General features: G+C 38.0%; 1 protein-coding gene across 9 annotated transcripts in view; it reads left to right on the top strand.

The window, feature by feature from the left end:
- Positions 1-20,750, top strand: part of PSD3 (pleckstrin and Sec7 domain containing 3) — a 586,658-nt gene extending 565,908 nt beyond the window's left edge. For 7 of the 9 annotated variants that reach the window (XM_078069537.1, XM_078069538.1, XM_078069540.1 and 4 more), the window contains one exon: positions 11,734-20,750. In XM_078069537.1, coding sequence (XP_077925663.1) covers positions 11,734-11,949 — 216 coding nt within the window. In that variant the 3' untranslated portion in view covers positions 11,950-20,750. Of the gene's footprint in view, positions 1-6,635; positions 6,695-11,733 lie in introns of all 9 variants that reach the window. The other 2 variants (XM_078069539.1, XM_078069545.1) reach the window with 2 other exon arrangements.
- Positions 20,751-24,870: the final 4,120 nt, after the last annotated feature.

Raw genomic sequence — 24,870 nt, 5'->3', positions numbered from 1 at the left:
TGTTTAGCAGGAATCAGGAATATTCTCCTTAACAACCCAAGTCTTTTCCTTTTCCACAAAGATGGAGGTGTCCTGCAAAGGTAAAAAGCACTGCAGGGGATCTGCCTCCCCAGTGCTGGCAGCCAGGCAGGCCCTGAGGAGAGCAGTAGCAGGTCCACTGATGGCCATTCAGCTCTCCTTTCTCCCTAAAAAGCCCATGGAAGAGCTCTTCACGGGCAGTGAAGTCGGGATGAGTTGCCACCTAGCAAAGACCGAATGCCATAGGAATCTTTGGGCTGGGAGGGCCAAAGGCAAAAGAATGGAGACAGTAAAGCTCTCAACAAATCCAGTTCTTTTTGTATATAGTAGAGCTTTTTGATCCCTTCTGCTTATATTATTATACAAAAGCAAGCTTTTTGTTTTAAAGTTTTTAAAGTAGAAACCACAAAGTTCATTTAGAGAGTAATAGAGCCGAGAGGTAGACTGAAATGAAAAAATGGAATTCACATTTCCTCAGATTTTCCCAGAAAGCCACAAATACAAATATACAAATTAAAACATGTATATTTGCTATGTTTAGGCAGTGGGTTAACCACTGCATGTGGAGGCCTAATATGGGAGTAGCATAAGGGGAAAAAATTCTTTTAAAAATTTCTTTTTAAAAATGTAAGTCCTAGCATAGCTTTCAGATAAGAACTTCCAGAAAGCTGCTTTGAATGTAATTGCTTTCCTAAGTTAGCAGGTGTAGTGGTGGATGAGCCAGCTCGTCAAGGAGAAAGTCTGCAAATCGGTCTGCCACTATTCCGTACAATGCAAAATGGAAATGAACAGTCTTTGTTGACATAAGCAGTTACTTCAAGAGTTCCTTCCTGTATTGTTTGCTTCTTTTTATTTTTTAGTTTGTTTGTTTCCCAGTGTAGAAATCTAAGAGCAAAAGCGTTTTGCTATGTACATGACATTATTGGTTTTCTTCTCATTTCATTTTGAAATGACCTTTTACCCTTTCTGCATGAGAAAGGGAAATGTCAGGAGGAAATATATTCAGGATTTGATTGCTAGAGCAGTAAGGTCTGAACGCAAATGGCAGTACCAAATTAAAATTGCCTACACAGTGTTATTTTCATTCAGGTTGTTACTATTGTATTCATGTATCAGAAATCAGAAGGAGATAGTGTACTGTTAAATGAAATAAATGGTATGCAGGGCTCAAGAGAAAAGAAACTGTTCAGTCAAATGCATGTAAATTTATATGTGGATGTGATTAAACTTCTTTTCAAGTACTATCAGTGGTTGGGTTGTTTTTTTTTTTTTTCTTTTTTCTGGTTTTGTTTTTGTTTCTTTTAGTAGGTAGTTAACATTCAACCTCAGCAACAGCTTGCTTGCCTTAGACATGGTGTTTTCCGTTCCTCCCTAGTAGGCATTGCTGCTAGTGAAAAGGGATTTTTTTTTCTACATATTAAGAAGCATTGTTATAGGTGATTAAAGACCAACTTTTTAATAAACGAATATAACAAAACAAAAATATAATCAAGAGGTTACAGACTGAAGAAAGAATTTTATTTTAGCAGAAAAGCCATTTAGCATTTGAATTGTCTTTGGCTCTTGATGGTCACAGAAGTCTTCGTGAAAATAGCAAATCTTAAGAAGGAAATTAAAGGAGAAAGCTTGCTGAATGGACAAAGCCACCAAAACAATGTTTAGAAGCTTTTCTGTAGGGAGTAACTATTGGACTTGGATTTCGTAAAATCCCATCTCAAATTGTTTTGATAGTGGCATAAGATTAGACTGTTAGACTGTTAGAAATCTATTCAGACTGTTGGAGAATTCCTAAGGAAGGAAGCTGAGCGTACAACTACCACATTTTCTAGAATTGATCTGAGAATGAATCAGCAGAGACTAAGACAAAATTTTTAGTAACTTGGCCAAAGGCAGCAAATTGTCCCTGAGGTACATCTTCTTATTCTCAAATTTTCTTTGCCCTTCTTAATGAAAGAAACAGACCTGAATGTGCTACATAACAAAGAGTGAATAACAATTTAGGAAAGTAAACAAATGCCATACTTAATAGTGGCAATGTCAACATCAGGCCACCTGACCCTAAGACTAGTCTTTTCATTGCCACAATGCCTTTCACTCATTTTTTATATCCCATCTCACTCTTAACTTGCCCTACCTGGAGTGTGTTAATTCTTGCATAGTGATTACTTTGTGGCATGAAATTATGTTAGCTAAACCATTCAGGTTTTTGTTGTTTCTTCTTCCCTTTATTACCGTCTGGTTATGAATATTATTGTCAGAGCAAAGGTATAATATTTTAATATTGTTATTATTTGTTTACTATCAATAGCAGATTCCCTCCTGTATTAATAGTGACAAGGCTACTACTCTCAGACCCAGGGAGTCTAGTTTCTTCAGTTAGTATTGAAGTATTTACCCAAGGGTAAATGTGATCCTAATACATTACATGTAAGTTACATGTAGGAATGATCAGGCAGGGGAATTAAGATATAAATAACCAATGAAAAATTCTTATCTTTATAATGGATGCTTTTGTTAGAAGGTAAATGTAGAAGCTGCTCTTCATGTCAAAATGAGATCTAGTAACTATCCAAATAAAGAACCACTGTAGTCTGTGTACAATGATCCCATTTCTCAATTTATTTTTAAGCTCAAAGTGGGTAGTAAAAATTGGGTCTTCACTTACTGCTATATGAGATGCTCAGAAATATGTCTTATGTTTTAGGAACCTCAAAAATATGATATAAACTACTCTTCTCTCTCTGCAGAGAGAGAGAACCCCTGTTTTTTATTTTTTTTTAATTTTTTAGTTTTTAAGTTTTATTTATTTTTAGAGAGAGCGCGTGTGTGTGCAAGCTGGCAGGGAGAGAGAGAGAGAATCTCAAGCAGGCTTCACGCTCAGTGTGAGCCCCACGCAAGACTCAGTCCCACAACCCTGAGATCATGACTTGAGCTGAAATCAAGAGTCAGACACTTAACTGACTGAGCCACCCAGGCACCCCAAGGGAACCCCTGTTTTAAGCACAGCAGCCTGCCTGTCATTGCACTGCATGTCATCATGATGACCGTGGTCAAGTAGATGTGGACATGGGAAGAATATGAACAAGTCTCATGCACCTCAGTACTGCTCCACAGGGTCAACCCTTCATGTTATTCTGGAAAGCATGTGAATGGTAGAACACTGAAGATTTAAGTGTGTCCCCATGGGTTACTGACTTAGGAATTCATCAGGCATCTACTTCTGTGTTTATATACATGTTATTTTAATTTTTCTAGGATTTTCCGTATTGAGAGTTCAAAATATGTGAAGTTTTATTGAGAAATTTTATTTTTTAGTATTTGTTCTCTCTTTCCATTCAACATTTATTCAGTGTTTTCTCTGTGCAAAAGCAAAGTTCTTAACCTCATGTGATTACATTCTAGTATTGGCAGGAGAAAGAGTAACAGAATTTTTTATAAGTAAAATTTAAGTCTGATAGAAGTACTAAGGAGAAAAATAAAGCAGTGAACAGCAATAAGAGTAGGCATTGCAATTTATAGGCCATTTTAAAGATTTGAGGTTGGGAAGGATTTCTAAGGATGAGAAACCATTGAAGAATTTTGAGCAGAGATGACATGCTCTAACTTATTTTAACATCCATTCATGATAAAAACTTCCAACAAAGTGGATATGTAGGAAACATACCTCGACTTAATAAAGACCGTATATGACAAACACACACCTGACATGGTACTCAGTGGTGAGAAACTGAAAGCTTTTCCTCTAAGATCAGGAATAAGACCAGGATTCTCAGTCTTGCCACTTTTATTCTACACAATATTAGTAGTTCTCGCTACAGCAGTCAGACAAAGAAAGGAAATAAAAGGCTTCTAAGTTGGTAAAAAAGAAGTGAAACTGTCACTATTTGCAGATGACATGATACTGTATATAGAAAACCCTAAAGACTCTGCCAAAACACTGCTGGATCCAATAAATGAATTCAGTAAAGTTGCAGGATAAAAAATTAATATACAAAAAATCTGTTGTGTTTCTGTACACTAATAACAAACTAGCAGAAAGAGAATTTAAAAAAAAAAAAACTCCCAGTTGCAATTACATCAAAAAGACTAAAATAAAATACCTAAGAATAAATTTAACCAAGGAGAGGAAATTGAATGACACAAATAAGATTTGGAATGCTCACGGATTGGAAGAATTAATTGTTAAAGAATTGTTAAAATGTGTATTGCCCAGTGCAGTCTATAGATATGATGAATTCCCCATTGGAATACCAATAGCATTTTTCACAGGACTAGAACAAATAATAGTAAAATTTATATGGTACCAGAAAAGATCCCAAATGACCAAAGCAATCTTGAGAAAGAACAAAGCTTGGAGGTATCACAGTCCCAGATTTCAAGATATACGACAAAGCTGTAGTAATCAAAACAGTGTGGTATTGACACAAAATAGACATGTAGATCAATGAACAGACTAGAGAGCCCATAAATAAATCCACACTTACATGATCAATTAATCTTCAACAAAGGAGGCAAGAATATACAATGGGGAAAAGACAGTCTTTTCAATAAATGGTTTTGGGAAAACTGGACAACTACATACAAAAGAATGAAGCTGGACCACTTTCTTACATTATATACAAAATAAAAACTTAAATGTAATAGCTGAAATCATAAAGCTTCCAAAAGAAAACACGGGCATTAAATCTAGACATTGGTCTTAGCAACAGTTTTTTGAATATGTTTACTCAGGCAAGGGAAACAAAAATAACTGCACCAAAATAAAAAGCTTTTGCACAGCAAAGGAAATCATCAACAAAATGAAAAGAATGGGAAAAGATATTTGCAAATGATATATCCAATAAGGGATTAATGTCCAAAATATGTTAAGAACACATACAACTTAACTTCAAAAAAAAAAAAACAAACAATTCAGTTAAACAATGGGCAGAAGACCTGAATAGGCATTTTTCCAAAGAAGACATACACATGGTCAACAGACACATGAAAAAATGTTCAGCATCACTAATCATCAGGGAAATGCAAATAGAAACCACAATGGGATATTACCTTCACATCAGTCAAAATAGCTAGTATCAAAAAGACAAAAAATAACAGGTATTGGTGAGGATGTAGAGAAAAGGGAACCCTCCTGTACTGCTTGCTGATGGGAATGAAAACTGGTGCAGCCACTATGGAAAACAGTATGGAGTTTCCAGGGAAAGCAAAAGCACTAATTTGAAAGATATATGCACCTCTATGTTTATTGGAGCGTTATTTACAATAGCCAAGGTGTGGAAGCAACCTAAGTGTCCACTGATAGATGAGTGGATAAAGAAGATGTAAATTTACACAGACAATGGAGTATCATTCAGCCATAAAAAAGATTGAGATCTTGCCATTTGTGACAACATAATACCTAGAGGGTATTATGTTAAGTAAAATAAGTCAAAGACACCATCACTTTTATGTGGAATTTAAGAAGCAAAACAAAAGAACAAACAAACCAGAACAGAAAAAGAATCATAAATACAGAAAAAAAACTGGTGGTTGCCTGATGGGTAGGGGGTATAGGGATGGGTGAAATAGGTGAAGGGGATTAAGAGGTACAAACAAATTGTAAAATAAGTCACTAGGATATAAAGTACAACAGAGGGAATATAGTCAATAAGATGATAAAACTTTGGTGACAGATGTTAATGATACTTAAATTGTGGTGAGCATTTCGTAACATATATAAATATCAAATTGCTATGTTGCGCAATTGAAACTAATATTGTATGTCAGCTCTAAAGCTAAGTTAAAGTTGTTGTGTAAGGCAAGCAGAGAATCAACAGGGAGTGTATTTATAAATTGCATTTAAACTATCTGATATACCAGTTTAGAGAACAAAAACGTGATGATCATGTTCAAATGGTCAATGTTGGCCAAAGTTGGTATGTTATGTGTTATGCAGTCACTGTTTGCTGCTTCCGTAGCAGCCCCTTCTTTCATGCTAACAGAACTGTGATTTTCATTGAGGAGGTCAATATGCCTAGCCCCAGGAAGGGAATCATGGTTTAAACCAGACATGATAATACTTGCTCATGTGGCTAGTCAACCTAACCCACAAAGTTTCTGCTGAAAAATCAGGTGAGAGTCATATGGGTGTTCCCTTGTATGTAACTAGTTGCTTTTCTCTTGTTACTTTTAAGATCCCTTTTTATCTTTAATTTTTGACATTTTAGTTATTGTATGTCTTGGTGTGGATCTCTTTTGGTTCATCATGTTTGCAGCTGTGTTCTCTTCCTGGACTTGGATGTTTGTTTCCTTCCCCATGTTAGGGAAGTTTTCAGCTATTATTTCTTCAAATAAGTTTTCTGCCACTTTATCTCTTCTCCTTCTGGGGCCCCTATAATGCAAAGGTTGGTACATTTGATGTTGTCCCAGAGATCCCTTAACCTATCCTCATTTTATTTTAAATTCTTTTTTCTTTTTGCTGTCCAGTTTAGATTATTTCCATTACCTTGTCTTCTAGATCTCTGATCCATTCTTCTGTGTCTTCTAACCTGCTGTTCATTCCCTGTAGTATATTTTTCATTTCTGTTTTTGTACTCTTCAGTCTGATTTGTTTCTTTTTAATATTTTCTGTCTCTTAGTTGAGGATCTCACTGAGTTCATCCACTCTTCTCCCAAGTCTGATGAGCATCTTTATCAGGTAGATTGCTTTTCTTCATTTCATTTAGTTCCTTTTCTGAGGTTTTGTCTTGTCTTTCATTAGGAGCATATTCCTCTGTCTCTTTATTTTGTCTAACTCTCTGTGTTTGTTTCTATGTATTAGATAGGTCAGTTATGTTTCCTGGTCTTGGAGGTAGTGGCCTTATATAGAAGGTATCCTGTGGGGACCAACAATTCTCCCTGATCACCAGAACCAGGCATTCTAGGGGTATCCCCTGTGTGGGCTGCGTGTGCTCTCCTGTTGCGACTGGGCCACACAGCTTCAGGAGTGCTCGTAGGTGGAGCTAGCTCCTTGCCATGCAGACTGCAATGTGGGTCATGACTACTGCAGATGTACTGGTGTGTAGGACTGGCTGAGAGGTCCAGCTGCAGCTGCTACAGGCATGCTGGTGGGTGGGGATAACCCCTGTTGTGGCTGGCTGTGAGGCTTGGTGTGACCCCCAGTTACAAGTGTACTGGGGGTAGGATTAGCACCTGGTGTGGCTGGCTGCAAGGCCCAAGTGACCATTGCAGGGGTGCTGGTGGGCAGGGCTGGTACCCCTCCCTGGGCCAGTAGTTGCTTTGGAGGGGCACTCGTCCTGGCTAATGCTACCTGCCAGGTATTGCAGGGGTTGTGGAGAGCTGCTTTGGAGGAGCACCTGCCAGGGCAGGAAGATTGGACAGGGTGGAGTAAGAGGCTAGCAAGGTAGATGGAGAATGTCAGAACTGGCACCTGCCAATCAGGCCTGCTAGGCTGAAGGAGGGCAGGAAAAATGGCACCTCCCCACACTTCCATTCCTAGAGAAAGTTCCTATAAATCCCTGAACCTCTAGCACATGCCCTAAAATTATTCAATAAATGTCCTTTGTGTATAGTTCAAGTGCTTTCAAACTGCTGCTTCTGTGCTAGGTCTCAGAGCAAGTGATATTGTGCATAAGCGCTTTAAGAGTGGAGTCTCTATTTCTGGCTCTTCCAGAATTAAGACTCACTTGATTTTCAAAGCCATATGATATAGGGGTTCATCTTCCCAGTGTACACCTCCAGGGGGAAGTACACAATGTTAGGGGCTAAATCCCACAATCCTCAGGGAGGACCTCCATTTCTGTAATAGTCCTGCCACTTGTGGGTCACTGTGTCAGGGGTTTAGTTCTGACCATATCTCTGCCCTTCCTGCCCTTCTCTGTGTGGCTTTTTCTTCCTATCTTAAGCTGTGAAGAGTTGTGTTAGTTTTTAGATCTTTCTCAGAGTTGCACTACATGTATTTGTACCTTTGTGTGTTTTTTGAGAGGGGGTGAGCTCAGAATATTCCTATTCCTCCATCTTCCTCTCTCCCCCAGCTTTAACTTTAAACTTAAATTTCACAGTTGGTTTTAGAAAAAGAGATAATAATCATGTCTTCTCTAAAAGAAAGAAAGGAAATAAACCCTTCCAAAGATACCACATGGTTGCATAGTTAGAAAGAAGTATGGTTTTCTCACCCCAAAAAAAGGAGAGTAAAAGGAGATATCAATGAAGAAGAGACTTTTTAAAAATTTTTTATTTAAATTCAATTTAGTTAACATATAGTGTATTATTTGTTTCAGGAGTAGAATTTAGTGATTCATCAGTTGCATATAACACCCAGTGCTCATTACATCAAGTGCCTTCCTTAATGCCCATCACCCCACTCCCCCCCACCTCCCCTCCAGCAACCTTCAGTTTGTTCCCTATAATTAAGAGTCCTTGGGGTGCCTGTATGGCTCAGTCAGTTAAGCAGCTGACTCTTGATTTCAGCTCAGGTCACGATCTCAGAGTCCTGGGATCAAGCCCCACATCAGGCTCCGCACTCAGTGGGGAGACTGCTTCAGGATTCTCTCTCCTTTGCCCCTTCTCCCACTCTCTCTTTCTCTCTCAAATAAACAAATATTTAAAAAGACAAAAGAGTCTCTTACGATTTCCTCCCTCTCTGTTTTTATCTTATTTTTCCTTCCCTGAAGAAGAGATTTTTTTTTTTTTAAGATTTTATTTAGTTATTTGACAGAGAGATAGGGAGAGCCAGAGAGCAGAAGCTGGGGGAATGGCAGAGGGAGAGGGTGAAGGAGGCTCCCCCCTGAGCAGGGAGCCCAATATGGGGCTGGATCCCAGGCCCCTGGGCTCATGACCTGAGCCAAAGGCAGACACTTAATCAACTGAGCCACCCAGATGCCCCAAGAAGAGACTTTTTAAAGTTACGTTCATTTCCATTGCTCTTCAGGGCTTCACTCAGAGCTGTTTCTCTTTACTCAGAGACCATATTTTTTCTTAGCCCTAAGCCTCAAAGATAGAGATGATTTATATATTTAGATGAATCTATAATCTCGGAAGAATATGGCTGAAACTAATACCCACTGAATAATTCTAAGATTAAAGATATCCTAAAATACTTTGAAGATGCATTTAGTTTGATTTTAGAGAAGGCTGAAAAGCAAAGTTGCATCACTGGGTTTAGTAGCCTCTGTCCCTGTAAACCTTTTTAACACAGAAACAGAGTACAGCCATTTGGAAGTTTATAAACACCCATCGGTTTCCTTTTCCTTATTTCCCTTAACAACAACTGAACACTTCATTTTCTGGTCCCCTTTCATTCTTTGCTTTGCTTTGTCTTTTCTTTTAATCTGATAACTCATGTGCTTCCACTCTTCAGTGCTATTCCTTTTGTTTGTTGACTGACACACTGATGTAATTTATTTGAGACAATAGCTTTACAGCTAAAGCTGTAGAATGAGTGTTTGAAATGGTATTTTTCAGGTGAATTTTCCCAGTAGTATCAGTTTCTTCAAAGACTAGTAGAAAATTGGCCCTATCACCTTCATTTTGTCCCCTTTCAAGTCATCTCAAAAATTTGTCTTTCGTACCCCTTTTATTGTATAAATGCCCCAGCTTCATGAAATAGTATGCCTTCTACTGGCTTTCTGAATCTATTTTTAAACTGTCTTTGGATCATTTTACTAAAGGTTGTTCATATTGGGAGTAGTTCTTCCTGTACTTTAATCTTGCCACCAAGGCAGTTTAAAGACAGATTAAAATAGTAAATTTTTAGAATGAATAGGACTTTAGAACTAGTATGCCCTTTGGATATTGTCTAGTTCAGTCCCCTGATTTCACTGATGCATTGACTAATGTGTAATATTGATAACATGACATTTTTTATTAGCAAATGCCCTTATTAAGCCCTTTTGTAACTTTCTGAGATAAGCTTAGTATTTCATTCTTTTATTTTGTTACTTTATTAAAATTGGAATGTATATCAGTTAGTAATGCTTTCAGCTGCATTTGACAATGCCTAATGAAGAGTGGCTTAAACCCTAAGAATATTTATTATTCATACTAACAAGATATTCAGAGATAGTAGGGAGTCTTAGAGTTGGATCCAGCTCATTGTATCATCAAGAACCCACGTTCTTTCTGTCTTTCCCTTTTTTCCTCAAGCTAGTATCTGGTCCTTTTGTCTTTCTGCCTACTGCCCTATGTCTTGGCGTGCAGTTTAAGCAATCATATCCATGTCAAGGAAGAAATGAAAGTGAAAGGGAGCTTGTACCAGTAGTTTCTCCTCTTAAAGCCCAGCCCCTTTATCAGAAAGCAAAATCACTTTCTCAAAAGCTCCCCAATAGATTTCTCCTTACAGCTTATTGGCAAGACTATCACCTGACCCATCTTAGCTACAAGAGAGGCTGGGGAGGTATTCATGTTTTATGGTGGGAGGAACCTTCGTAGTGGGAGGAACACAGTAATAGGAGGGATTGAGAATGCCTTTTAATTGACTAAACTAACAGCGTCTGTCAGAGTAGTCATCCTAAAATATACATGTATATATTTTCATATCCAGTGAGGAAATATATCTTAAGACAGTGGGTTCTGGAGTCGGATTTCCTGAGTTTAAATCCCATCTTCTTTGCAAACTCTGACTTTGGATTTCTCTCTGCCTCTATCTCCTTTACTGTAAAACAGGGATAATTTACTGATTATGTACATGATTATTGTATTAATGACCTGAAGTTAGCATATGAGCACTCCATATAAATGTCATTATCATCATCAAGCAAAGCTTGACATCCCCACGTAGATACTGACCAAACCCAGAGCAAGCTTAATTACTAGCAGCTTTTTCCCACTTTTGAACAAAACATCCTGAAAGAGTAACTTCCAATAGCTTCAACATCATAATTCTTAACTTGAAACTAAGATATACAAAATTTCAATCTAACTAGGAAAGCCCATAAAAGTCATAACAGAATTTGCCTGCCTTTGTTGGGATAATTTATAACTGACATGTCATTTTGTTTAAAAATAAAACACTTTAGGCTTTTTATAAATGCTTCCTGTGTCAAAGCAGTATGGTGAAAGGCTTATTTTGACTAGAATCTATCAAATCAAGAATCTGAGACCCATCTGTAATTTGCAAGATATATATACATACATTCTGTAGTGACCCAGATAAAAACAAACAAAAAAAAGCACCAATTAGGGTTAGGGGGGAAAAAAATCTCTGCAGTGTTCTTTTCAGTTATTTTTAGACAAAGATACACAGAGATAGGAGAATCGAGGACCTGTTTAAAACATAAGAGATACTCAGGAAATAGTTGATGATGAAAAAAATTTTGTAGTATGAGAAAAACATCGGAATATAATTTGAAGTTTTATGAGAAGCTATAGTACTCTGAGAAATTGGTAATCCTAACAGAAAAGCAATGGTGGGAAACCCAGAGCAGCTTCTAGAAAGTGTTGTGGTCTTGTAGGGGACTGGAGAGTAGAGTCACCATAGACTGATTCCTCAAGTTAAGTCTTTGTAGAATTACAGGGAGTAGGAAAGAGAGTAAACAACCATATCCAAGCGAGGATCAAGTGGTCATGTGAGGGATGCTCAAGTGACTGTACCATAGGAGCCATCTGACTGCCCACAACCAGAGGTTATAGCTCCTCCAGCTTCTACCATTCTTGTACCTGGATGTTGAGGAAGCATGATTTTTCCATGCATTTATGAACAGTGTACTGACTACCATTCTTCTCTGACTTTCCCTCCAGAAAACCCGTTATGAAATTTATGTCAGCATTCTAAAAGAAGGAGGCAAGGAGCTCCTGAGTAACAATGAAAGTGAGGCTGCAGGACTGAAGAAGTCACATTCAAGTCCTTCACTGAACCCGGATTCATCCCCAGTAACAGCCAAGGTCAAGCGTAATGTGTCAGAGAGGAAAGATCACCGACCTGAAACACCAAGCATTAAGCAAAAAGTCACTTAGAATCCATCTGTGACCAGGAAGTACTGGTCATGGAGCAAAATAGAGTTTTTCAAGATCTTTCTGGTAAACCCGTGAATATATTTTTAAACAGTCTGTGACTAAATGGTGCATTAGTAACCTTTTCTATTGTATAGTTTTGTTAGTTTCTGTACTGATTGTCTCTTTGCTCTTAATTTCTTTGCTTTGATGATTTTTTTGCTACTTGATGACTAATGCACCTTTTTCGTGAGGGGGAGAGGATTGTGATTTCAGAATGAATTGCGTGTCACTTTTCCTTTGTTTTTTTTCTTGTTTGCCCTCTTCTCAGTTGTTTTATGTATTCTCAAATCAGCTGTTACACTTTTTTAAGGTTAAAAAATTTAATTCATTGTGAAACATTTAACTGGACAAACTTGGTAGTTTAGCAAATTCTAGCCAGAGTTAATACAAGCCTTTATATGTGAAATCTTGCTCAGTCACAGAGGTGAAATTGAGCACTCACAGAAATTCAGTTAAGAATAACAATTCTGGGAATCAAGATGTTCTACTGTGATGCAGGTGTGCATACATCTTTGCACTTACTGTTGAGTTCTGACCCTGCTGGAAGCAGGGATAGGAGGTGTGAAGATCGGAGGACTGGAGAACTTAAGAAGTGCATTAGCTTCCTTGAAGTGTTGATTTCATTTCAGCCAAAGAAGGAAAGAGGAAATGGAATCTTTTGCCATTGAAGGTTGTGGAAAGACAACACCAAGTTTATTTTGTTTCGTAAAGGGCAGTGGCAATAATCGACTCTTGAGAAGCTGTAGCAGTAGGCATGTGATCGGTGTGCAGGAAATTGTTACCTCACTCCCAGGGTCTAGACTAGGAATCCAGAATCATCTCTGTCATCAATACCCTGCCATTCAGGAATTAGGTTATTTCAGGCATTTTGTTATCTCCTGTTTGTAAAATATTGGGGTCTTCCTAACAAAATAATGTTGAAAATGGAACCTCTTTTGTTCTTTTTTAAATCAAAACAAAGTAAGACAGGAAAAAGTAGCTGCGGTTCAGCAATGCAATGATTCTTTAAAATAAATCTGAAAGTAATAAATTGAATGAATTGTGGTTGGAAAACAGGAATCTTCTGGTTGCATATGCAAGGTTACTTATTTTATTCTGATCTCAGTCTTTTTGATAGCCAATTCACTCTGCTACTACTGAACTTTCTCCTAAAAATAAGTACTTTATTTTAAATCATTATTTTCTACCTATTCAAAATAGTTCTAATAACCTTACAGTAATGAGTTTGTTCCAGTGATGGTCCCTTTGCAATTTAGGATGATAAACAGCACATTCTCTTGTAGAGGAAGAAAAAGTGAAAAATGAGCCCTCTATGAGTTAGAACTTTCTGATTTTGAAATCTTGAAACTTTGTGATCCTGAAAGCTATACTCTCCATGATTTCAGAACTAATGGGGAATCACTTTGAATACTCTTTTTCCCTCCCATACATATTTGCTCTAGTTATTAGTTAAAGGTACTATGACCAAAGAATCAGGGACTCTGCATGAATATCATGGTTCTGGTGAATTAGAGAAAACCTGCTATTAAACCATGGTGGTTTCTGGTGGCATATTGTTCTGATGTACCAGCATTTAATCACAAGATTATTTATTAACATTTATTTCCTTTACCTATATAAATGCCCATATTTGCTAGTGCCCAGAAAAGAGAAACCCCACACTATGGTTGTAGCTGCTTGCTTTGTGATAAGTATTTTGCCACACCTTTGAAGAACTCACTCTAACCCTCTGTTGTGTTTACATAAAGGCAATGACTAAATTTATGTTTCAAAACCATAAAACAAACAAGGTAGTTACCAATATGGCCCTGTGTACCTGATTCATTTTTGTAGCTTCTGACCAAATCCAAGATTTCCATGAGTGAATCATCTTTCTTCCTCAAATCTGAACAATTAGCCTGTTTGTTTTCTGCCTAGATATTCATACCAAGCAGAGAGAAATACCTAGACTATATCATCTCTGAGCTCCAGTAACTAAAGAAAAATAAACATCCCTGATTGGCTTGAATGTGTTTGTCCACAGTGTGACTGTGTCTGTGTATATAGAATGTCTCTGTGTATTTTACTTACAGTATATAATAGACATGAAATGGTACCTTGCTGCAGTGTTTCTGACATTTAGAGTAGTTCTGAAATGCTTAGTTAGCATCAGCACCACTACAGCATTATTCCTATTATATGATTCTCTAATGTTAGCTACAGGAACTTCTGTATATGCTAATAGATAATAAATGGATGAGAAGGACACTTTGAAGCTGCTGTATACTATGTTTGCATAGTTTCTCTTTAAAAACAACTGCAAAAGGTTTTTCTGTCGGCCAGGATCCCAGATTGCCCTGGCATGATGTTGCCCATCTGCAGGGGATGGTTGAGAATACCTCTGCCCTATCTGTTGTCAGTGCACCTAGCAGGCCAAGAGTGTTTCCAATAGGAGGAAACGGCCCTGGATTTGACTAGATTCCGAGTCTTCCCATAGCCAACCACATTTTCCTTCGTGATAATTTCTTTCCTGTGGTATCTAGTCAGAAGAAATTGAAGACATTTCCTTTCACAGCTATTCCAAGCATGCTGCCTAGTTCACAGTACAGGGGGTCTCTCCTCCTCCTTTCCTTCTGAAGGTACTCCCGCTTTTCCCATCCCCACTCCTCACCCATACCTCAGCACCAGGAGCCTTGGGATTTCTCTCCATGTGATAAATCATTATTCTCCTTCACATAAATACACTTAATATTATTTTTTGTACAGAAAATCTTTATAGCCATCAAAACACCTTGGTGATAGTCTTACTGCAAAATTGACCATAGAAGTGGCCCATGTATAAAATCTTTAAGTGTTTTCGGGGTTTGTTCCCCCACCTCGCATGTTGACTTTTACAAGAGGTGTCAGAAATCCATTGTTAGCAATCAGACTTAACTACTAGCATGCAGAGTCCTCATTTTATTGCCAGGCTATAGCCATTGTTTGAAGTGCGCTTTTTAGAAACATTTTGGTAACTCTTAGCAATGCCTAATTAAACCAAGCAATACTTCCATGTATTTTAATTAATCATAAGTAAAACCAATGTGTAGGAGAGTCCTGTGGTGGAAATGTAGTTCCTATCGATGTTAGTTAAAAAAGGTAGAAAGCAACTGTGCAAGACCCTCTAGGCTTCTCTGTTATCCTAATTCAAAAATGAGGACTGTGTCCTAGTCAGGAGTGACATGAGGGACTTAATTCTGGAAGAGCAAAATTGGCTGGCTTTCCAAGGCCAAGCTAGAGGTGGGCTCTTGAGTTTGTATTTCACCCTGTGGCCAAACCACAGAACTTCTGAGGCTGCAGAAGAATTTATATAACCAGCAGTGAAGGAGCATTTTCTGCTGGCCCTGGCCTGCTACTCCTTCTGATATAAAGAGCTTGAAAAGTTGTTCTTAGGTAAGGCAGGGCCTGATTTGGTATGAGCTTTAACTCTTCTCTGCCTTTATCCTTAATTGTAGACAATGGGAAGAAACTTGACCTTTTAGAAGTTTCTCTATTGTCTTACTAGCAAGACTTTCTTGAGTATAGTTAGTTGTCATTGGATCTTGAATTCCTTTGGTATCTTTCCTTGTAGTCATCAGTTAGGCTTTTTTAAGCCAGAATTCACAGGGAGTTTCAGAGCCTTGTAGGTCCAAATTTCTGTACGTTAGCTCATGGACCTGGTCAAGTTTTCAGCACGTTGGTAGCTACCTTCCTGAATTTCAGCAGCAAACAATCTCTTCACTTTTCAAATGACAGTTTTTTTCCGATTGTAACATTAACACTGTTAAACAAAGAACCAAAGTGGCATCCTAGGACTTATTAAAAGTAGAGTTTAGTTAATGAATAATAGTGTGAGTTTGGGTTTAAATAGCATCTGCTTTTCTCAGCATCTAAGTTACTCTAACAAAAAAAGATCAGTCAGCTTTGTAGGCAGATGAGTCTCTGGGTCTACCTTGCTCCAAAGCTTTCTGGCTGTCTCTTCTCCCAGGCCAGGTCAGGCCACTAGTCGGCCTCGGGTCAACAGATCTCCATCAGCCTTTTGACATCTTACACTATCAAGTCACATAGAGGACTTTACAAGTCAGTAGTTCACCACAAAATAATTCCAACAAGTGATAGGGAGGTGCTTTGTCATTGCTTCTCCTCTCAGATTCCTTTTCAGTGTCTCACTGTTAAAAGGGGATCTAAAGTCCAAAGCCATTGCCATTCTCCTTTTGTACCTATAGTATCCAAAACCCAAGTGGGCAGCATTCTGCTTAGGACAATAACACCCATTGCATGCAAAGAGAATATCTTCATAGAGAGAATGTCAGTAAATACTTGAATCTGCATGATAGTTTGTTGACTTGAATGCAACAGCAAGAAAATATTGCAAGTTAAGTAATTGTATATACAGTTTCCTTAAATCTCCGTGGCTCATTCTTTGTAATTTATGTGTGTATTTGTGGTGTTGCAGGCTTTTGGAGAATATTCATATAGATAGTATGTCAGACATCAAAGAAAATGCTTTCTGTCACTTGCCATGTTGTATTGTGGGTATTTATAGTTGTATGTATGTATGTGTATATGTATCAATGTGTAGACTGTATATCAGTATATGGTATATGTATATCAAATTTATTTTTATCTTTAATAACCAGTGTGATATGAAAAGCAAGTAAAAACCTCATAGGGTTGATTATATAATACAGTTATTGAGAGTATATATAGTGGTACTGTTTTATTAAACTTAAATTAAAATGATATTTTGATTAGATTTTTAATAAGATTTTATGTTAGAAAATTCCATCTTTGATCTTTGAATCACCAGGGCAAAAATGACTCTGAACTAACTTTGTGAAACTATTTCAGTGTACTGTGTATGATACTAAAGGGATAGCTCATTATAATTTGAGATATACAGAAAGAAAAAAAAAAACAGGCATCCTATGCAGTCTTAACAACTTCAGTATTCTGAGCACTTAACCATAAAATCAAACTGACAATTTTGGGCTTATTACAAAATGTGATGCTTTAAAGCACACGTTCTTTATTGTTGTAATTAGTCCAGAAAAATAGAGCTTTCAGAAGAATTAAATAAGTGCCCACTATATCATTTTTGTGCCTGTGTCTATTCTACAGTAGGTCAAACCACTCTTCTAGCACCACCTCCTTACCCTCTTTACTTTAAAGAAATATTACAATGTTAAAGTATATCAGGGCTTCCCAAGATCAGGTACTATATTCTAGGTTTGCAGTTTTACAAATTAGCATCTAGTGTCACAAGTAAAAGAATGTTAGGGCAGACTATGGACCAGGTTAAAACTTTATTTAATATTTTTATACTTAGGTCTCTTCCTGCCTCTCCCCAAAGAAGAGCCACTGGCCTTAGTTGTTTGAGCTTACTGCTTATCTTACAGTGTGTAAATAGATAATTAGAGATTAAATGTATATTAACCAGCATGTTTGGTGTATTTAAAGCAGCAACTGAGTATGTTTGAGTGAGTGGTTGAGTGCAGTATATTTTTAAACATACTGTCTCCTATTCTTTGTATCTGATTCAGAGAATTGGAGTTGTGGGGTGGGAGACTAATCTTCGGCTCCAGTCTGCAGTAGTGTGTTGGTGGTTACATTGGAGTTTTTTATTAATTCTACAGTCTCAAACTATTTTTGCAAATATATCATATTTCCTAATTTGTTCTTGACGTGCAGTGAACTGGCTCTGTGACTGATCAGCAGGGTCTTTGTTCTGCAAGAGTGTGTTTCTTTCTAAAAATTACAGTGATTTGCAAAAGCATCCATTTGATTCAGAAAGTATATACAAAAGGAGTAGCAAAAATAAAGTTTCATTTTGGGCCTTAATCATTTGAAATGTTTGGACTTTTAATATAAAGCCATGTAGGTTATAAAGCCAAGTAACCATTTGGCGTGGATAATAATATCCACTGTATAGAAGAGTGTATATGCACATTGATTTTTAATGCCATTAGGATACTTTTTTAAGCTATAGGAACGAGACTAATTAGACCAAATTGAGGTCAGGGGGCTTGGTAGGGGAAGTGTATGAGCTGGTTGCCTTCCATTTAAGGTAGACATACATGTGGTCAGTCCTCTGCTCCTGAGAGATTCAGAACCAGTTTACTGTCCCCTTAGGTGTGTAAGGGGTAAGTGTTACACATCTGGGCCTCTCACATGTGTACATACACTTGCACACATGTACACGTAGGGAATGCTTTAAGTTATAGGAACTTACAAAGGGCCAGAGTGTAGAAGAGGTGATGAACGAAGGGAGTGGAAACTGCATCACAGGAATGTTTTCTAAGGGCTAGGGAGGAGTTTGAGGTCTACTGTCTGACTTTGAGAAGCATTGGATTTTTAACAAATACGTGAGGGCGTACATATCACAAATTGAAGGCTTTGTTATAATTCACAAGCAGCAGGTCTCCAACACCCCGCAGTAGCATAGGGACATTCTAGAAGGCTGATGTTCACTGTTTTCTAGGGTGGCATTGCTGCTTGCCCTGGAGATCATTACTTTGAGAAAGAAACATAAGTGGAGAAGCAACAAAGCATTTACCATAGAAGCATTGATGTGAATTGTACACACTCCCTTTTGAGCTGTACTGTTGAGAAGGCTCTGAAGTATGCTGAACAGTTAAGCAATGACAGTGAAGATGGAGATGAAAAGAAACCTAGCTAAAATATATTTCCTTTGCAGGGTAAAGAGCTAAACTCTCACTAATAGTGTTATAAAAAGCACCTTCACTTCAATTCCTGAAAATGTTGGTTAGTGGAGAGAAATTTGAGGTTTCACTTACCATTTCCCTGTGATAAGACTTTAGACACTTTAGATAAGACTTTAGATACTCCCAGGAGAGTCCTTTTCGGAAAGCTTAGTTAAGGACAGTACTGTAGGTCTGAGGCTCCTTGTTCTAACCCCTGAATACTGGGGCACTACAGAGGGTGATAATGTATTCTCTCTGCAAAGAGGAGCTTCTCTTCTGGCCTTGCACTCCACTAGGGCTTCTACTGAGCAGCAAGCACATCCTGGATTTCAGTGCTAGTTCCCCGGCTTTAGGAATCCAGCTGTTGGAACAGGTTGACCCTGCTGAGGAAAGATACCAACTCAGAGTGACTGAGTCACTGGGGGTGACACATGACAAAGGTGTTTTAAAAATTCTCTGACTAAAGCCAAGACCATATATTTTGCCTTTGCAAGAAACAAGCTGTCACATTGAACTCTAACCAGGGATGGATGATATCTTTGCCTTTGCACCCAGATTTGTGGAAATGGATGATGTTTCAGTTCTGTGGGAAGGGTCAAGAAACACTAAACTTACTGCTTCACATTTCTGCTCAGTTCAGATGAGAGCTGTTGGGTAAAGGCCTAAATGCCTCCCTGCATTCTCTTCTACCTCAGGTTTTAGGAGCCCATTTCTAGAACAAAAATTTATACAAGTGGAGAACCAATACTGTCAGCCTTGATTACTGTAGGACAGGTAGAAGGGTGGTAGTATGTATCCTTTAATATAGAACAAGCTTCTAACTTTTCCAGCCTAGTAACTGGGTTATATTTACTGTGACTCAAACTAATTGGCAGTGTGGAACATTCCTTTACCTTCAAAGTTATCTCCACCAATCATTGCAGTTTCATTGCAGTCCTGGTGCCATATCTCCCTGCAAATTGTGAAAGTAATTAGTGACAAAATAGCAGCCTACTCCTTTTCAGTGGCCAAACTGTCAGCATTAGCAGACTTAGGTAAGCTAGTGGGACTGAATTATGTACTGGAAACCTGTTCCTCATTATCACCCACCAGATTGAAGAAATGCCATCTCCTAGAAAATTATGGCATTTGTGGTGGTCATCTTTTTAATGGAACAGTAATTTATGTGGATATTGTTAAAGTGTTTAGAGAACATTTTCAAAATTAAGTTTACATTTTACAATTGCTTTATTTTTATTAAAATAGTTGTATATAAATATTACCCCATTTCACTGTTGTTGAAGTAAACCTAAACCATGTAGACAAGTGAGTCACCTGATATGTATAGAAACTGTGACATATATATAGTACTTTTCTCTATTGTGTAAATGTTTATGAATATAACTGTTCCTGTGTTTTTATAAGTTGGGGATAATTTGTTGTTTTACAACAACAAAATCTATTGGATTTAAGTGGTTTTTATGTAACAGAAATCATGCAAAATAGCGAAGGATTTAAAATATGTATATGATATATGTAAATGTACAAACTTTAGAAAGAAATAAATTAACAAATTTCAATCATTTAGGGGAATATTTTTATTTGCTTATTTAAGCAACTGTATAATACCTTTAAAAATCAAAACAACACAATACACCCCCTTGCATTAAAAAGATAGCCACAAGCCCCACAGTGAGAGATTTGGCCAGGGTAATTGATTAAGGTGTTAAGAAAGTCAAATCATTAGCTCTTACTCACCTCCATTAACTTCTGTAAAAACTTGTGTTTGCACAAAGAGGTTGATGAGACTTAGGAGACCTGTCTTCATCAGGAGGCTTTGAGCAGGGAAAGAACAAAAGTTTTGAAGTAATCTCAAAAATTCATTTGCATTTCCATACTCCTAACACTTTTTATCAAGGTAAGGGGACTGAAGAGTTAATTATTGCCCTAAAATGCAAACGCTGATCACTGCTTTATGGTGCCTAGTGTATACATTTGTGTTCTCATAACCAAACTTAATGTTAAAAATAACATCTGTTGACTTGGAAAAAGAAAAAATAAAATTCCACCCTAATCACCTAACTTCTGAATATTTGAAAAAATGTTTTATGTTTGGGGATTTGGGCTTTTTGAAGCAAGATAGCTGATAAATGAATGAAACTGATGCCTGGCAACGATGAAAACTGTTATGTGTAAATCTCAGAGAAATAAATAGCTTGGGGTGGGGAAAAAGGGGGAAATAGGTCCTTTGGCACCCCTTGGCTTCCACTAAAATTCCCTGTGTGACTCTCAAACACGAATCCTCTGACATAAATACTGAATCATATTGTACACCTGAAACTAATAAAATGTTATAATGTCAATTATATCTCAATTTAAAAAGAAACAAACATGAATCCTCATTGCCCAGTTGTCTGTCCTCCGGAGCTAGGAGTTTTATATATCTTGTCATATTCTGTTTGTTGCACAAATTAATATTAAAAGATGAAACACTCGTGAGAACAAACTAAAACCCAGGGCAAATTAAGATATAATGAAAAAACTATCAACTCTAAATAATGTCTCACCTCTACATTAATACTATTCCACAGTACTGTGAGATTTACCAATGAGACTGCTGAATAACCCAATTTTTACTGAAAAATTATAAGCCATATTGAAAATATTGGAGACAGGCATATATTTTCCTAATATTAGAAAAGAGTGTAAGTTCTGGATGCTGCAGACTAGTGAGTTTGATATTAATTCTAGGCATAGTTACAGAGTGAATGATAAGGATGCAACAAATATTACAAGCCAGCATGGATTCTCAAGAACAAACTATTTCAGACTACATATATTTCCTATTTTGTAAGATTAAGTAGATTAGAAAAATATCTGAGCCCTAAAAAAGAATTTAATGTGGTCTTATATACATTTGGGCAAAATGGTGAAATATCGACGTTATACAATTAGTAGGTGTGTAATCACTTGATTGGTGCTAATTAAAGGATACCTATCAACCTGGAAGAGCATGTCTAGTGTCCAGCTGCAAGCTAAGCTTGCCTTTTGGCTCCATCTGTCCAACATTTCAATTAATAACTTGACTAAAACTACAAAAAATGTGTTTATTAAAAATGTACATGTCATAAAGCTGGGAAAGAATGATTTTACTAAAGGACAGGATCAAAATTTGAAAAAAAAATCTCACCAGGCAGGGAAATGGGACAAATTAACAATGTGAAGTGTTGAAGTGTAAGATTTTACACTTCGGTTATTAAAAAAAAAAAGAGTTTTACAAGGTCAAGCTAGGACCTTGTGTTGCATAGGATAGCAAGCACATAGGAAAGAAAGCCTCCAACTGTAATCCACAGCAAGCTCAATTAATGTGAACAGAGTGATGTAGCCACCAAAAACACTGGTACCATCTCAGGCATACTCTGTGTCATGTAAGTATGAAAGTGAGTCACACTGCCCTACCCTAATGAGACTACACCCAGATTAATTGTCTTGTGACTTGAGATGTAAACAGACCAGAGGGTATGCAAAATTATCAGTCAGGATGGCAAAACCATGAATAATGTAATGAGAAATGTAGGAAATATATGAACTGGGAATGGTTAACCCATGACAGAACTAAGGAATACTGGTTTTAAAAGTTCAAATGAGTCTTAGAAGGGAAATGAGAACTGTGCTGTAACAATCTAAGGGGTTTAACTAGGATTGACTTTTGGACCCTACAAGAACTTAATAGAAGGGAGAGCTTTCCACACAAGGCTGGCCACAACAGACAAATCCCTTGCCAATAGAGTAGTTCAGATGTGCTCTGGCAGGTTGCAATATTGAGAAAAATAAGAGAAACCTCAGGTGGGTAGTTGGATTGTAGTAACACTGATAGATGATACTATTATTTAAAATATCTATTGAGCACTTAGGTGCCTGGCACTGTGCTGGCTATTTGGCATGGATCATCTCATTCAATCTTTATGAAATTCCATGATACAGCATTATTATTTGCCCCATTTGACAGATGAGAAAAAGCCTGCATCGAGTTCCATCTCTTCAGATCTTCAGCATTTTAATACCTCAACAGCTTCTATCTTGATCTACAGAAGTCAGAGCTAACACTACCTTTCTTGTCAGCCTCAGTTTTGAGGAGCAATGACTCCATCACAGGAGTTAGGAATGTATGTGTATCATCTGGGAGAAGCTGGCAGTAAAAATAGTCTTTTTAGCTCCAGAGGCCTGGATGCCACCCACAAAACGCTGAATGAATTGATCTGGAATGTGGAAATTTTAGAAGTTCCCTGGGTGAATCTGTCATGCACCCAGGCTTGAGCACCACTTCCTTGGAGCTTGACAACTTAGTAACATCTCCTTGGACCTTGTAGGAGAAGTAGAATCTTAGGCCCCTTCCCAGACCTGGTGAGTTAGAAGGAGTCTGCATTTATGTCCCCAGGTGCACAGAAAAGCTTGAGAAGCACTGCTTTAGAGCAGTTCTCAACGTGTGGTCCTGAAGCAGCACCAGCAGCATCTCCTGAGTATTTGTTAGAAACACAAATTCTCCATCCTACCTTGGACCCGCTGAGTCAGAACTGGGGATGAGGCCCAGCCATCTGTGCTTTATCAAGCCCTCCAGATGATGCTGATGCCCACAAAGTTTGAGAATCATTACTTTAGAGTTACTTTAGAGTTAACTCACATGGCTACAGAAGACTTTTGTACGCACAAAGGGCAACTGGCTGTTTCCTGACGTTATTGTACTTGATGCAGTGCTGTCCATTGTTCCTTGCATCTGTCCTCATAAAGAAGTGGCTTTGACCACTGTATTATGAAATGTGCCCTGGATGGTGCTACTGAGCCGGCCAGAGGGCTTGCTTATATGTAGAAGTGAATGGGAAGCCCCAGCACTCTCTTATCTGTGTAAGGGGCCTTCCTACTGACCCACTGCATAGACCCTGCCTGAAGTACATGCCTTGGGCTCACCCTTCTGAAATGGCTTCCTCTGTCAATTCAGTTGCCTTCCCTCGCTTTAAGGACAACCTGCCCCTTCTTTTCCAGGCAACCTTCCCTGACTAGACTTAGTTCTGTCTTAAGTTACAACAGAATTCTGGCCACACCACTAAAATTTGTGAGGGGCCTTTATGGCCTGGAAGAATATATCCATGGAATTCTTAACTGGCAATCTCCCTAGAGTACAGTTGCTGGATAAAATATAAGATGCCCACCTACATTTGAATTGCAGATTAACAACAGTGGTTTTTTTAGGGTATATCTCATGCAATATTTGAGTCATGCTTATGCTATGAAAAGTATTCATTGTTTATCTGAAAATCAAATGTAACTGAGTATCCTATATTTTATCTGGCAGCCTTACACAGGGGGTCCCTTTGGGTAGCACTTCCTCACTAATTTACCCTTTGTTAGCTTTTGGATTTTGTCAATATCTTCAGGCTAATAAGATTCACAGAAGCTCATTCACACTGACTGACAATCTCACAGAGGATGGAAGTGTAAAGCCACATGACAATTTTATTGAGAATAAAAACAAAATCATAATGTGGCCTGGAATGTTGGTGTTGTGGTAACAAATATTTTCCCCCTTAGGCATATCTACAGTGGAAGTCAAATTATAATCTGAATTTTGCTTAGCTCCTCAAGGGCTGAAAAAACTGTGCCTTGCTCAACTTTGTGTGAGGTAAGGTGCTATGTACCTGGCATCCCAAGAAGTTGCTCAATAAATACATTTTGGATAGAATCAAAACAAGAGGCATTAGGTCTTCTAGGTGATGCCCTTCCTTTGAAATCATTTGTAACGCTTTTCCCAATTAAAGACCTGCATTGCCAGCATAATCACAGGGTATTGGGTGGACACCACACTAGATAGTGCTAAATGTACATGGCCTCACATGCTGACTTCTGCTCAGTAGAACAAATAGTTAAAAACAGAGATACTGGAATCCAAAGGAGCTGCCTTTAACTCCCTACCCTGCAACTTACTGGTTGTGTGACCTTGGGCAAGTTACCTAATCTCTATTCCTGTTTCCACATTTTAAAAATGTGAATAATAGGGGCACCTAGGTGGCTCAGTTGGTTAAGCGGCTGCCTTCAGCTCAGGTCATAATCCCAGGGTCCTGGGATTGAGCCCCGCATCGGGCTCCCTGCTCAGCGGGAAGCCTGCTTCTCCCTCTCCCTCTGCCTCCCTCTCTGCCTACTTGTTCTC

Source organism: Halichoerus grypus, chromosome 3 (genome assembly GCF_964656455.1).
Source record: "Halichoerus grypus chromosome 3, mHalGry1.hap1.1, whole genome shotgun sequence".
In the NCBI taxonomy this organism is placed as follows: domain Eukaryota; kingdom Metazoa; phylum Chordata; class Mammalia; order Carnivora; family Phocidae; genus Halichoerus; species Halichoerus grypus.
This window is presented reverse-complemented; position numbering and strand designations above follow the sequence as displayed.